This window comes from Lissotriton helveticus, chromosome 2_1 (assembly GCF_964261635.1).
Source record: "Lissotriton helveticus chromosome 2_1, aLisHel1.1, whole genome shotgun sequence".
Lineage (NCBI taxonomy): Eukaryota > Metazoa > Chordata > Amphibia > Caudata > Salamandridae > Lissotriton > Lissotriton helveticus.
Window position 1 is genome coordinate 1,795,270,571 of NC_136059.1, and position 15,258 is coordinate 1,795,285,828.

The 15,258-nt window shown below is 44.1% G+C and overlaps 1 protein-coding gene across 17 annotated transcripts in view; it reads right to left on the bottom strand.

Moving 5' to 3' along the window:
* Positions 1-428: 428 nt before the first annotated feature.
* The window catches only part of CAMK2D (calcium/calmodulin dependent protein kinase II delta), an 805,387-nt gene continuing 790,557 nt past the window's right edge, over positions 429-15,258 (bottom strand). For 15 of the 17 annotated variants that reach the window (XM_078676756.1, XM_078676751.1, XM_078676753.1 and 12 more), the window contains 2 exons: positions 4,941-5,169; positions 429-2,361 (listed from right to left, as the gene is read on the bottom strand). In XM_078676756.1, coding sequence (XP_078532882.1) covers positions 2,358-2,361; positions 4,941-5,169 — 233 coding nt within the window. In that variant the 3' untranslated portion in view covers positions 429-2,357. Of the gene's footprint in view, positions 2,362-4,936; positions 5,170-15,258 lie in introns of those variants that run through there. The other 2 variants (XM_078676757.1, XM_078676741.1) reach the window with 2 other exon arrangements.

Below are 15,258 nucleotides of genomic sequence, written 5' to 3' on the forward strand. Positions count from 1 at the left end.
TGCTGCCTTTTCTCCATTTAAACATCTCCTATGACAGACTAAGAAGCGAGTTTTAAGAGTATTCTATGGAAAAGATTTCAGTTGTAATGATCTCCCTGCTTGTTATCATTATCTCATGGTGGAACCGCACAGCTGTGCGATGATTCCACAACATTGTTTGAATGTGGAGCATTCCTGGGTGGGCAGTTGAAGACTGGCCAGCAGGGAATCGGTCCAATCCCAGCAGTTGTCTATCAAAAAAGAGACTTACCTGTTCATACTTCGTTGTCCTGTACCATCTATTTACAACAACCTTAGAGAACAATTCACAAAGTCTCTGTGGTTGGGAAATGGAGGTGTGGGTGAGTGTTGGGGTAGGAGTGAATATGAGTTAGTTCACTAATGCACCACTCGACGTCATGACAAGAAGAAAATGTCCAAGCTTCAAATATCAGCCGAAAACACAATTTTATTTATCCTTAAATATATCAATCAGTCATGAACCATTATGGCAAGGACTATGTACATTGTGTCCCGTGATAAACCGCAGCATCCGAAAATTGGCAGGTAATAGCAAAATCTAACTGTGGAGGTGACGGTTGGTGACGCATTCCGCCTCAGATATTAGTGTGGAAGACAAACTTGGTCGACAGTAATACTTCAACACTTCATGCGATATCTAGAATTAAAAAAAAATCCTCCATCTCCCTACACACTTGTTTAAAATGCACAGATACTACAACAGTTGTTAATAATGAAAATATATCAAAAAGGACGTACTGTAAACGAATGGGAGGCTATTACTTTTTCACATGTTTCATTGGCAGGTTAACATGACTCGACACATGGGGAGGGTGGATTATTGATATATACCTATATAGTCTTTAAATCGTTTTATATTGTACTGTGATTGCTTGAATCCATTTACATCCACTTGCTAACAACATCGAAAGTGTAAAGAATCGCTTTTACACACCAAGTTGAAATAATACAAATTCATTATTGATATTCACCCCGGCCCTCGCCCGCTTGTTGATTTCTCAGTAATCCGACAGCAGATCGCTGAGAATCAAACACACCAAAATTATCACAGACTGAAACATATCATGCACGCTATAGTAATGCAGTTAACCGTTAGCCTCGTCGCTCGAAGAACAGTAACTAGAAAAAAAAATAGCATTTTTCCTCAAGAAGCAAAAATAGTCCAGTTCACCAAGTATTAATATAAAACAGACATCGAAAGCATTCCCTGCAGACTCTGTATGCAGTAAGTCTATTGAGATATAAAAAACAGGTTGTGGAGTTACAATATTTTATTTTGTGTTAACATTCGATGCTGTGTATAGATGCGATCGGTAAAAGCATACGGCCGGAGCCATCCATGGCAAAACACGCGTGGCTTGAAGATGGCCGTGCTCAAATACTGTCACCCAGTACACATACCCTAAGCGTAAACTTTCCAAGGCTCATTATATGACAAACATTAATAAACATTTGCCAGCAATCTGATAATTTTTGTGTCCACAAAAAAAACCTAAAACGAGAGCCATTTTAAAAGAAAATGACTGTACACCCTGAATGCCATTGTAACTTGTACCTATTTCCCTTCGAGCTCAACCACCACCTCAAATCTCCCTCCATCTACTCGCCACCAATTACCACAAGTAACAGACACTTGTTAGCCCCTTATTTGTTTCACTGGACATACATTACGTATGATGACTTGGGACAACCTCTGCATATATTCATGGACAGTCCACAGAGAGTCTTGCCAGCAGGTCCACTGAATGGAAGGTTAGTGTAAACACAGCAAGCCAGTATTTGGAATGGACTCTCTTAGTTGGCTCAGTTTGAGCTATAACATGGTCTCATCTGTTACTAGGTCAATATATCAGTGCTCTGAGAGTTTGTCCAGACAGGATGTTTACTGGATTAACTGTACACAGAAGTAACCAAGCTGTCAGTGAAGAACTGAAATGCATTCTCAAATTCATACAAGAAAGGCCCACAAAATAACCCCAGAAGACAAAGAAAGAAACAAAAAAATCTGAAAGTACTAGAGAGAATACGGTATTGTGGCTTGTCACGTGTTCCAAACCTTGTCTTACACACAGACAAGTTACAGAAGTAGTGCATGGACGGGAAAGGTTTATGTAGATGCCTTGACATAATTGCGCAACAATTAATAACGTATTCCCACGACCCTTTTGCTCAAGTATGAATAAATGTACAGCCTGGAGTCCACAATGAAGCAGCATGAATGATATTGGGGGAGCCTTCGGAAAGTCATGCGCTGCTCAGGAAAACCTGCTGATGGAGGACAGCCTCCCGTGCCCATCCAGCTGCCTTGAGTGCGGAGGGTGCGGAAGTGGCACTTGTTAGCTGAAAGATAATAGAAAGAGATACAGGTAAAGCAATTTCTCTGCTTAGCACCAAGATTATGAGCAGAAATGTTGATCCTCTTATGATGCTGTTATACTACGCAGAGCATGAAGGAAACTGAACACAAGGGGATTTGCTCTTAAGTAGGAGCAAAAGAACCTCTCTCAGCAGCCCAGAGCTGTGGTGAAGGTCACTAGCATCGTTACAGAGGTCGTCAAGCAGTAGCTCAATCTGATGAGGTCACATAATGGAGAACACCAAAAGAAGGTGGACAAAACATCATTATGGAAAATTGACAAAATAAGGAAATCCCATTTCAACAAAATTAAAAGATTTTTGTGGAAAAAAACAAACAAAAAAAACACAATTATATATATATATATATATATATATATATATATATATATATATATATATATATATATATATATATATATCATGTACAAGTCCCAGATAGCGGGACTTGTACATGAGAAATAAAGAGCAGGGGTTCTGGAATTTGGACCCTTCTAGGCACGAGGAGGACCAAGTAGGGAGAATCTTTCTGCTGTATTACTCTCCACAATCTTTTTTATACTCCTCAGACAGGATCCCACACATGGTCAGGATAAAAAGGGAAAAGATTAGTGGGTCACATGATCAGCCTTTCTGCTCCAAAGCATAAGCTCCAGGTTCAGCCTGCATTTGAGAGGCAGAAACGATTGCTTTAAGGACCTGCCTTAAGACATAACTGTATTAGGTTTCACTTTGAAGGCATAAATCCAATAGGTGTGGAATGGAGCTCCAACTCTTACAATCATTTCTCCCTTTAAATCCAGGGTGTGCTTATCAAATCCGTTGGTTGATGGATGGTAGAGAAAATACCAAGTAGACAGTAAACTTCTCTGTAATTTCCCTCCTAGGATAGTTTTTACGAGAAAAGTGGGTCAATTTTCCACCCAAATAAAATTCTTTTGAATTGTCCGCAGTGCTGAATTCAGGCTAGTGGTCTTGTCGCAGGTGGGATCCACCAGCACTTGTATTGGATGACTAGCACTAAATTTTCCTCCTAAGACTTTGAGCCACAGCTATAAAAAGAGAGAAACACAAAAGGAGGAAGAGGAAAAAGATGGAAAAAAAGGACAAAGGGAGAAAGCAGGGATGAAAATGAACATGCAAGAGTGAAATAAAAGGGCAGGGAGTGTCTGGATGGTAGAAGAGGGATGAGTTAGAATCTAAACTAGACATCATTGGTATTCGGCAATGAAAAGATAAATCAGCGCAGGCTGTGGGCTATTGAGAAAAAACTTTGGACCCCAGCACTTGTTATTTTATACATTAAGCACTGATATCCGGAAGTAGTATAATATCCTTCTGGCCGCATCTGACTGACTGGCCTCTGCAGACTGCAACATCATGCCTTAATTAGGGCAGCTTTTGGCTCCCAACCGGTTCTGTGTTACATCTACAACAGTCAGTACTGACGTAAATTCAGAATGTCAAGGACAGGGGGGAGATTAAATATTTTACACTGATAGAGGTTATAAGGCGGCATTGTTTTAGTTTTGCAGGAAACCTCTAACCCGTCCCGCTGAGGATGGCAAGTCTGAACTTTCAAGCACACTCTTACTCTGCAAAGTTTCATACTCTCCCAAACCCTCACCAGCATTTGATAGTGAGGACTGATCTCCTGATAAAGACGGTCCGTTTCCTTTGCACTTTCAATTACCCTTCACGATTCTATGCAATGAATATTTTATCTATCACTATATTTGGAGCTAGTAGCTTACAAGGTGAAAAAGGGTCTTCCTACAGCTGAAGGAATTTGACAGAAAATTGACTAATTAACAGCTGATTGGGCTATTGTGGAAGGAAAGTTACCTAGGGTATCATCTCAGGTAATATGGAATAGAGGAGCGGCGGCGTCTCCTCCACTAAGGCGGAAGAGGATCACCCCACTGCCCTGAGGGCAGTGCAAATGAAAAATAAAATGATAACAAAACGTAATTATAATTTTTTTTTGTGGAGCTTGAGCCACGTTTGGGGGTGGGGCGGGGCTAGTATTGTCGTGTCAGAGGGAGGAGTGGTATAACGTGCACCTTAAATGGGCATGACTGTTTGGTCTGCCATCCTCGGCCGGTTAAACCGTCATGCACACTTAGCATGTTCTCCACCCACCTGTATGGCACAGCCTGTGTGGAAAACATGTACAGGCTCCCATTACCTATGGAACCTGCCGAACCACGGCACTCAGACCAATCATGACACTGCTTTCAAGCTGGGGACAGAAGCGTTGTGATTGGCTAGTGGAGTCTGAGAGGCTGGGTGCTGTGGGGAGACAGAAGAACAGCAAGGATGGAGGAGAGGCGGCAGCGGTTGTCGAGCAGGTAAGTGTTCTTTTTTTCTTATATTTTTCTAACCACACCCAACCCCTGCCATGGTTTCCATCTAGCCGCCACTGGGAGCAGCAACCCCTGCAAACTCCTCAAGTGTCAGGATAGCAAAATAATGAAGAAAGGGCAGTTTCCTACAGAGAACACTTGCATGTGTAAACATATGTTCACTTAATAAGTTTAACATTTCTTGAATATATTACTTACTTTATTGGTACTGTAGGTGACCCTGAACGATGAAAGTGAACATTCTGCCATTTGCCATCCCGGCGGTGCCAAACACGAGTCTCCTCCGATTGCATGGTCTTTGGCATGCTACAGCCATCCATGTACTGAGTGAGGCGAATGTAGGCAATGCAGGCAGCATCTTCTCCAATGAGATGGACATGAGGGTTTAGAATGATGGTGTGGATTGGTTTATTGCCTTTGGACAGCGCTGCAAGAAAAAATTAAAGATCTTGGCAAAATGAACATTTTAATTAAGGGTGGTCAGAGTGAGGCCATGCCCAGGAAGAAAAAAAACCTCAAATCATTATCACAGAGCTTGATGTTTATCATATCAAAGTAATAACATCAATCCTGACAGATCTGTGCAAAAACAGGGTGAAAGCATGAGGGATCTGTCATAACAAGTTGCATTTGAGCAAATGAACACCTGGGGACATGATATGTTAAATAACCTCTGGTTACAATAGTTAGCAGTCTCCTGCTTTGTATGACCCTGGGGCACTTTGGTATTACAGAAAAGAGAAGCACATGACTGTGCAGTCCCTTCTGTAATAAAATGGCTCTGGTGTTACACTAAAATCTTAGGAGAGTGGATTAAAAGAGTCACACAAATTGGTTTAATTGTTTAACATTCAATTTTAACTTTAATTGCAGTGTGTTATAGTGTTTTCCAAGGATGCCTTTTAGATAATGCAACCACACCAAAACTGTGCTCTCTGCAGTACAGAATGACGGAGTGGGTTTAAAACGTGAGTCGCAAGACTCCACTATTCGGCCCCGGGTGATCTATCTTCCATGCTGCCTTCAGTGAGTGACTGTGCTCTGTATGGTTGCAAGAGCCACAGTAAACAATTACGTTCAGCTAGGACCTGTCCTACAGGCAGGGCCGGCTTTTGCACTGGTGGCATCCTGTGTGACCATGTGTTTTTTGGCACCTTGTCCCAAATAACTACCTTCTCTAGGGATTCCTCACTACCACACTCCAACAGTGCCCCTCATCTCTCCATAGGTCCTATCACATGCATTTAATTTGATTTATAGTGCTACTCATACCAGAGTTGGGTATCATAGTACTTCACATCACACACACACACTATACAGAAACAATAAATAACCCATATTTAAATCCGCCTATAGGAAATTTTACATAGGATAAGATTACAAATTGTAGGAGTCATTTCATCCATACAGTAGGCAGTATGTTTTCAAGTGAGTGGTCTACAAAAACACAGACTCCTGAGATAAAAAATATACCACAGTGGTTAGGGTTGGCAATACTAATAAGAATGTATTTATACTCAAACGACAGTTCATAGGTCACTGTGATATAATAGGGTTGTACCTTATTAACTGAAAAAAACAAAAGGATATCATGACAAAAGCAGTAACCTTAAACTGTGTATTTGAAAAGCACACATTCACCCAGAAGGTTATCTTGGTGCTGAATAACAGATGTTTATTATTACCCAACCCAAGTAATCAACAGAGTTATCTTGACATTTTTATTGTTTGGTGAAAACTGCTAAACACACAAGGAACTCTGCAGCAGGTGTTATTTCTAAACACTTCGCGCCCCTCAAACTCAGCAGCAGGTGCGGCTGCACCGGTCACACTGCCCTAAAGCCGGCCCTGCCTGCAAGCAAAAGAGCAACAGTACAAAGACGTCAGGAAAGTTGCATTCACAGTCTACATTGTTCCCTTCAACGGCAGACAAGAAAGTGATTTGCAATCACGCATTAGCCTTTTCACAGACTCCAGACTAAGACGCCGATTGGTAAGTAGTCATAGTACTGTGAGAAGGGACAGTACTGAAGGGTCTTTCACTGCGCCTGCACTCAGGTCCTGCTCTTCAATTGTATTTGCACTGTCACTCTAAAGCCAGAAGCGGCTGTCCCTTCCCCTGCCTTTTAAGGCACCACTGTTGGAGTAACATGCAAATAATGGCAAACCCAGAGTTTGTCAGCAAGGAGTGCATAAAACCATTATTTATTTGTTTCCATGTACTTTACCTACAATGTCCAGCAAAGGGCGTTGTTTAGGTGAGGTTGTGTACTTCAGTAGCACACTCGTTATACTTGTAGTAAACAACAATTCCATTCATAAAAGAATGGGACTTTAAAACAGTGATAATCACTGGACATGTCAAGAATATTATGGGAATTATTTAGCCATAGGTACCCCCAACCTACACCTAACTTGTCATAAGTCTGCCCTTCTCATCATAGTGAGATCGCTTTCAGCTATGTATTACCTTTATCACTTCAACTTGGTCCTCAGTACTCTTAAATGACTTTCCATCCAAAGGCAACCGATCCTCAGGCCTCGGTCCCCAGTACTCCTCAATAGCTTCCTAAACAGACGCGTAATCAAAATGGCCTACATCGGGCACAGTTCCACACACATGCTAACCCCAAAATACATGGCACAGAATAACCATGTTGGGGCAGCCTCTCAATACGTACCCCGAAACCCTTGTTTGTAGAACCACCATGGTTCAAACCCCTCTTTTGAGATATTCAAGGAGGAACTGAAACATCTACAGCTACAACAATATCTCCACGGGACCCCGGATTGGACAATGCAGGCCATCAAGTCCAAATAGAAACTACTCAACTTCCATATCGTATATACACAGTCATGTGGTCCTAAGTTGTGAATTATGTTGGGTATATGGCAATGAGAATCAGAAAATATATTATCTTGTGGTGTTAATTCTCTGAGAACGCGTTTTTGCATAATTCTGAAACTTCATAACATCTATGATTCTCTTGAGTATCATTTTTTCCTGATGTAAAGTTCCTTGTCATCCTTGAGTACTGCATGTAATATATAAAACTGCATGTAACTAAATAAATAAATAATTACTAAGGGGTGCCAAAAATGCAGCCATTAATTCTTCATCCGATTAGGGAGAACGTTCACAGAATACATTAAATTCGTAGTCTGTAACCCTTTGCGATTGCTGCAAATGCACTGTCTGCTAATTTTACTATTCTAACTACTAGCGTATGATTTTACATTAGGAATGAAGTGTAGGTGCCTCATCGACGCTAGCAACCAAGATGGCCGCGTACCTCTGACTCCCGCCGGAATATCCGGTCATTTATCCTGTCCTTGCGCCCAGCCACCGTGTGTATGATCCTGCCATGAGATTAATGGTGCTATCCCGAGCTCTCTGCCTGTTCGGCTGACGAAGATATGTCGAGTGGAAGTTTGCGGCCTAGATCTGCCCGGAAGCCGCGATCTCGAGTACTGGCCCATCCGGGTTTCAGTTAAACAACATCGGCTGTGGTGGTGTGATTGCCGGTCTACCGGAGTGGGGAACATTTTTTGTTTTTTTTCCGCTTTTTCGGATTGATGTGGATGACGTTTCGGCTGCCTTGGTGAAAGTCGGAGGAGGGGTGACAGCCCAACGGTTGCAGCTGTGGACGGGGGTCTTGCCCGGTGACCGGGTAAAGGGCCCGCTGGTGTTCGCTGGGTCGGGATCTCCGCCTCCGGTGGAGGTCCTAGGAGATCATCGGAACAACTGATACGTCTCCCTCTGCAGTCTACCGTTCCCTATTTGCCCGTCTCCCTCTGAGAGATCGAGCTCGCTGGGCGAAGCAATCATGACCGTCACCGATCGAAGAGTGGTGGAACGGACCGAGAGTGACCCGTCGCTACGAACTGTGTTGGCAGCCCTTGGGTCAATTCATGTGTACGTCGAAGGCCGCATTCAGACGATGGTGGCGAGCTTGTCTGAGATGGTACGAATTGAACCGGACCCTACTCCACTACAAGAAACGGTGACGACCGAGATACCCAAGATGGCCACTCTGATGGAGGAAGTAGACCCCGTACTGTGTGAGGTGTCGGAGCCTTTGACCAGTGTTTTGGAAAATGAGAACAAGCTCGATGCCACCAATGGATCGTTAAGCCTACGATCGTTGCAGACTATGGAAGGACTAATTTATGTTCCCACTCCAGAGACTTTTGATGAGAACTGTTATCGGAATGAAACTGCGTCACTCCCCTATACATCGGAGCAGCTAAGATGGCGGACGAATCAACGCTGGGAGTTCATACCGGGGAAGGGAGTCTCTGGACCTGACGGTGTTCATGGCACCTTCGTTCTTCTGCTTTGTTTTGAATTGAGTTATATTACAGTTTCTTCATACTCGAACTGTCCTGTGGAAGAGGTGGTTTGTCCGGAGGGGACTCATGCGTCTGATCGGAAGGGGCAAGGATGAGATTGAAAGACTGGGTTTGACTTAAGTATCGATGGGCACGGGATTTGCTCAACTTATGCTTTAGGAAGGCTGGGCGGTGTTTGAAGTTTCCCTTGTAGAGATGCATATTTGTTCTCCGATAGATTTTTTGACTTCAATCTGGGGATTCTTGGTTCTGGCGGGAGGGGGGCGGGGGTGACCGGGAGCCCGTACGAATATGCCCTCCTCCACTTCTCTTTTGTACTTTGGTAGATTTCTTCTTTTAGAACTTAGTTAGTTGGGGCGACAGGCACGCTGCTACTGGGGGTTAGGCGATAGCCGTTTGCAGGGGTGCCGGGTGGGGGGAGGGGTTTATTGTTTTCTTTTTGTTATCGCCCATATGGTTTTTTCTTCTTTTTATTTTTTTTCTTAGTCTTTCCTTTATTCGTAATATTGCGAAATATCCTGACTTTGATCCTTAACTTCTAATGTCTGGTTGCCATGATTCTCCTGCTGTTTTGATTTATGGGTGGGAGGGTCTTAGAATCCGCATCTAAACTGTTTAGCGATTACACTGATGCAAATGTTGTTTTGTGCTTAATAAGGCGGGCCTCTCGAAGAATTTTCGCTGCTCTATGTCTATCCTGTTTTTGTACCAATTCACCCTGTTATCATTGGATGTATATGTGGCACCGGATAGGTCTGTCTATTTTTCTTGTTTTGAAACAAAAAGATTTTTTTAAAAAAGGAATGAAGTGTATGTATCCTTAATAATAGTGGTAAAATGTAAAAAAAAAAAAAAACCCTGCAACAGGATACATTACCAAAACTGGTGTTTTGAAGTCAAAAACTGTACCATAATAATTAACTCTGCAACCAGAAAAGGAGATTGGAGTACCTGCAGTTGACCAACCAATAAATTATGTGAGACTACATTACATGTAAAGGAATTAGAATCATCATTTATGGAATTACTTCAGTTTTTATAAAGTGGTGTCATTTTAATCAAAACCATGTATAATGTTTTCAGATCTGTGCCCTCAGCCAAGTGGCAATACTCTTTTAGGGAGAATAATTTAAAGCCTTTTAATGTATAGGCTAGATCAGTGTAAACAAAACACCAGCAATGCTATGGGATTTATAGAGCGCATGGCGACTCACAGGGTTAACAGGAGAAGAGAACTGCTCAACGGAGAACGAAGGAGTCACCTAGAAAATCAGTTCTTAAAAAGCTGTCTTAAGGGATTTTCAGCCAGAGCTTGGCCGCCTTAAAAAAGAAAGACCGTCCTCTTCTATCCCTCTTAATTGTGGGGACGGAGGCCAAGTGTGAATTAGTGGCTCTAAGAAGCCTCTTGGGGGACTAAGGGTAACTAGTTGCCTGGAGATATTTGAACCACATACAGGAAGGGTTTTGTGTACTGTACAAAGGGATTTAAATTAAATTCTTTGAGCAACAGGAAGCCAACAGAGCTCCCTTCAACCCTGTTTGGCTGATGCATACCCAGGGCTTACCTAACAGCGTCCAGGAGGCAGCATTTTGCATGATTTGTAGTATACAAATTACCGCCTTGGGGGCATCCAGTTAGAATGAGTTGCCGTAATGCAGGTGCGAGAGAATCAGAGCCTGGACTGCCAGCTTCCTTAAGGGCTGGGGAACTAGAGGCAAAATGTTGTGCAACATATGCAGATTTCCAATACAGATGGCAGAGAGGAAAGTGGCCTGGGTCTCCATGGACAGTATTTTCTAACCACACTCCCATACTTTTTACAGCTGGTTTCGGGGCAGAAGGGGGATCCAGACCGACCTGCCAACTTAGAGCCCTATAGGGAGGAGAATTATTTGGAAGCATTATAAGTTCTGTTTTGGCTCTGTTCAGCTTGAGTCAGGATTTATTGATCAAGCTGACTACTTGCGCATGATAAGGGCCCCGGGAGGACACTGGGGGACCCACGTCAGGAGACAGTTGAAAAACTAGGGTTGGGCAGCAAACTGCGCCAGCAGAGTGTTTGCCACTCCGTGCTGAGTTCAGCAAACTCTGACGACTATCGGTGGAGTGGAGGGTTTTATTTACTGTATCACGGGCCTCAGCATGTTTGCTGTTCACCCCAGTGAGCAAAGGTATAGCAACTTCAGTGCAAGTTAAAAGGAAAAAGGGCTCAGCAGCTTCATTGACGCGATCTGACTCCAAGAGCAACCCGGTCTCTACCGTGTGTGGAACACGACATCGGAGCGAGCCTATGGCCTCCTCCCTCCCATTAATCTCTCTGCTCCCTGCTGAAGATGAGGCTGCAGTGTCCCGGACTGGCTCGGGGAGCGGCTATTGCCTCCATCAAAGGCCGCGCAGCCACCTGCCAGATTAAGGGTGCACAGTGCAGTAAATCCCAATACTATTCAACTGCCAGCGGGATCCGCAGCCACGCTGAAGTCTAGAAGACCCCCAAGGTGGGAACAGGCCTCAAGTGTGGGTGCGCCAGCCCAGTCCCAAGCTGCACAGCATGCTTGACCACCCCCCAACAGCCTCAAAGTACAACACTTCAAACTGCAGACAGCCTTGGTAAATTAAATAACGCGGGCCAGCTCAGGTGGTTACTGCTTAACCCTTTGAGCCACTGGAGGAGTGACATGGAGGCGCAGTACGCAGTGGTGCATGTAGACTTGGGGAAGAGGGGGAGTACAGTACACTTATTATACTTAATTATGTGACTTCATTTGTAGTTGCTTGTTACCAACTCATTGTGCCTGTCAGAGTGACACGTCATTGAACCTGCCCTCTTCATGGCCATGCAGAATGGCTGTGTGCTGATGAGACATTCTGCTCAGTGCTGGTGATTCTATTCCATTGAGCTCAATAGGGGGCTAGCAATACTCCTCCTGCGTGCAGAACGTCGTGGAATTCGGCAGAGGTTTTGGCTGACCAGTTCCTCTTTGCAAATAGATCCATGGTTTTGTATGGTCTGGAGCACAACGATTGAAAACGTGGGGGAGAGCTGGACCAAGGGGTTATGACTTGGTCCCACTCGTTCCCCATCCCGCCCCAACATCCGCCAGAGTCTGATAGCTTACCACATAGCACTACTAATAACCTTCCACCACCTGCCATTCCAGTCAGCTTTGAATCGTCTTTGGGGGAAAAATAGATGTATGGACCCATCTGCTGAAGTCGTTGCCCATGAGACTGCACTAGTATCCTGTCATTTTTATGAGGGGAGGCAGCATTGTGATTTCACTTCTCATTTGGCATCCTCAGCTAATTTTAACCTGAAACTATTGAGCTGGAATATTTCAGGGCCAAAGGGGGTCTGGCCACCTCTGATTTAAAGTCTCCACCTAATTAAATATAGAGATGCTTCCAGTTGAGGTGGTAATGTGCAGGTCTTTGATTTGAGGTGCGGATCCAAATTTGGTTTGGTCTTAATGCATTTTCGTAATAATGACTGCTGCTAAGGATAATCAAAACTTTTATAATTAATTTGATTTTATAGACCAAGTTGTCAATAGGAACATATTTTCATTACCATTTATTCCTTTACTGGCTGGTAACTTCAATGCTAAGCAAGGTGTTTTACCACCTTTGTCACACTGTAGCGGCGATGGTAGCGGTCGTCGAAGAAACTAGGAAAATCATCGATGCAGGAGGATCAGTGGCAGTGATCCTCCTGTACCTCAGTGCAGCATTCGACACCGTTAACCATAGCATTCTGGCCCAACGCCTGGAAAACCTCGCCATCACGGGGATGGCCCTCGAATGGCTAAAATCCTTTCTCCACAACCGCTCCTTTCAGGTGGCGGAGGGAGACTGCATTTCTAGGGAAACCCCGATACGTTGCGGAGTGCCTCAGGGCTCTTCATTGAGCCCTACACTCTTCAACTTATACATGGCACCTCGTGAACAAATTGTCGTCCCCTATGGCATTAAACTCCTGACCTACGCGGACGACACACAGCTGGTCGTTTCCCTTAGCCAGTCCGAATCTCCCACCATTGATCTATACTCCTGCCTGGAGAATATAGTCAGCTGGATGAGCGACTCCCACTTAAAGCTCAACGGGGACAAAACTGAGCTAATGGTATTGGGCAACCAGGCCCACTTTCGCTCAGAGTCTCTATGGCCTCCCAGTATGGGCCCACCACCAACCCCTAAAACTGATATCAAAAGCCTGGGGATCTGGCTGGATGACAAACTTACCCTCAGTACGCAGGCTAAGAAAACCGCAGGTACATGCTTTGGCTTGCTCCGCACCATCCGTAAGATCCTCCCACTCCTCCCTTTCCAGTCGAGGAAACTGCTCATTCAGGGTCTTGTACAGTCTAGACTTGACTATGGCAACGCCTTATATCTTGGTTCCCCAAAAAAAGTCATAGCTAGGTTACAGGTGGTGCAAAATGCGGCCGCCCGAATTCTTACAGGCACAAAAAAATGGTGTTCGGCCAAACCTGCGCTCAAAGAACTCCATTGGCTCCCGGTGGAGCAAAGGGTGCATTTCAAGGCCATGTGCCTAACCCACAAAATCCTGCATGGAAAAGCTCCGCCGGTCCTGAAAAATCTTGTGACTCCCTATACGACTAACAGAACTCTACGCTCAACCAACGCCCATCTGACCAAAATACCCAAGATTAAGAAAACACGCTTTGGAGGCCGGCAGTTCTCATTTCAGGCGTCCAAGATGTGGAACATTCTTCCACTGGACCTTCGGGCCCAACCTAATTTCCTGTCATTCCGCAAATCCTTGAAGACATGGCTGTTCCCTTGACTTCGTCTTCTCCCCTCCTGACCTCACCTCTGGAGCTCATAGTGGATTTCAGATAGCGCTGGGACGCCTCCGGGCAGCCATGCGCTCTATAAATCTCCAAAATAAATAAATAAATAAAACTGTACTTTCTCTTCTTCCCAATAAGAGCATACCCTTGATTCTAATATGGACTCCTGGGGTGCCTTTTACTTACTTATTTAGCGCTATATGATCTAGGATATGCCAATGAACGCTTTATGAGGTTCCATCACATACAGGTAGGAGGTCTTGTTCCATAATCAACTATTTTTACCTCTACAAACATGCATACCTATGTCTTTAATGGGAAAGTCCTTCCCAGTATATAGCGATCATAACCCCATAATGATGTAATAAGAATCCCCAAGAAAGGGCTGAAGCCTGTAGTTGTCCACAAGAGGCCCAGTTCTACAAAAGACGCTGTACGGAGACTAGTCTGGAACTCTATAAACATGTCACTTATCCTGCATAAACTATGGCTGGTTGCAAGGGTCTGACTAATTCTAATCTTTCAGATGAAAATGGCCCCAGTGTAGTTTTGGGTAGCTTTGGTGAGATAAACTGCAATAATAGGCCCATGCTCACCAGGCATATTTGTAATAGTTCGGATCATAACAAGTTGTGATTCGACTAGCCATTTAGAGAAGTGAATAATGATCTGAGGAGGGAATTATATTGCAGCCCCAGAGATAAGAAAGCAATAAGGTTACAGGAAGGAATACACACTGTCGCTAAAAAAGAGGAAGGCTGACAACGTTCGAACAATAGGAAAAATTGACGAATGCCTGTCAAACAATAAAATCCCAAGCCTTTAGGAAGGCAGTACCTGCTTGCTTTCCTTAATGTAGTGCATCAAACAGAGTCCACATGCATATTGGCCCTAAGGGGTGGATGTATCATTTTGATAACATTTATCACACCAATGATAGTAACCAGGTCAGAGAAAACGTTGATTGTCCTGACCTGCCACTAGATATTTCATTCTTCTCTGGGGAGGTGTTTGAAGCCATCCTCAATAGCCCTTCTAAAACCGACCCCGGGCCGATGGGCTCCCCATGCATCTATACAAGGAAAATCCAGGGTTCTGGGCCCCTCTGCCACAAATCTTATTAACTTGGCATGTATGGGCGGCATACCAACCTCTTGGGTTTCATCTTGCGTCATATTTTAATAAGGGAAATGCACAGGATACAAAATGCTACCATCCAATTTTCCTTCTCAGCTCTACGGTTAAGATTATTGGGGGAATTGTGCTGAATCTACTGCTGCCCTGGTCCAAGGAGAATAAAAGAAATTACCAGGCCCAATAGAAGTTCCGGAAAGGCATTGGAACAATATAA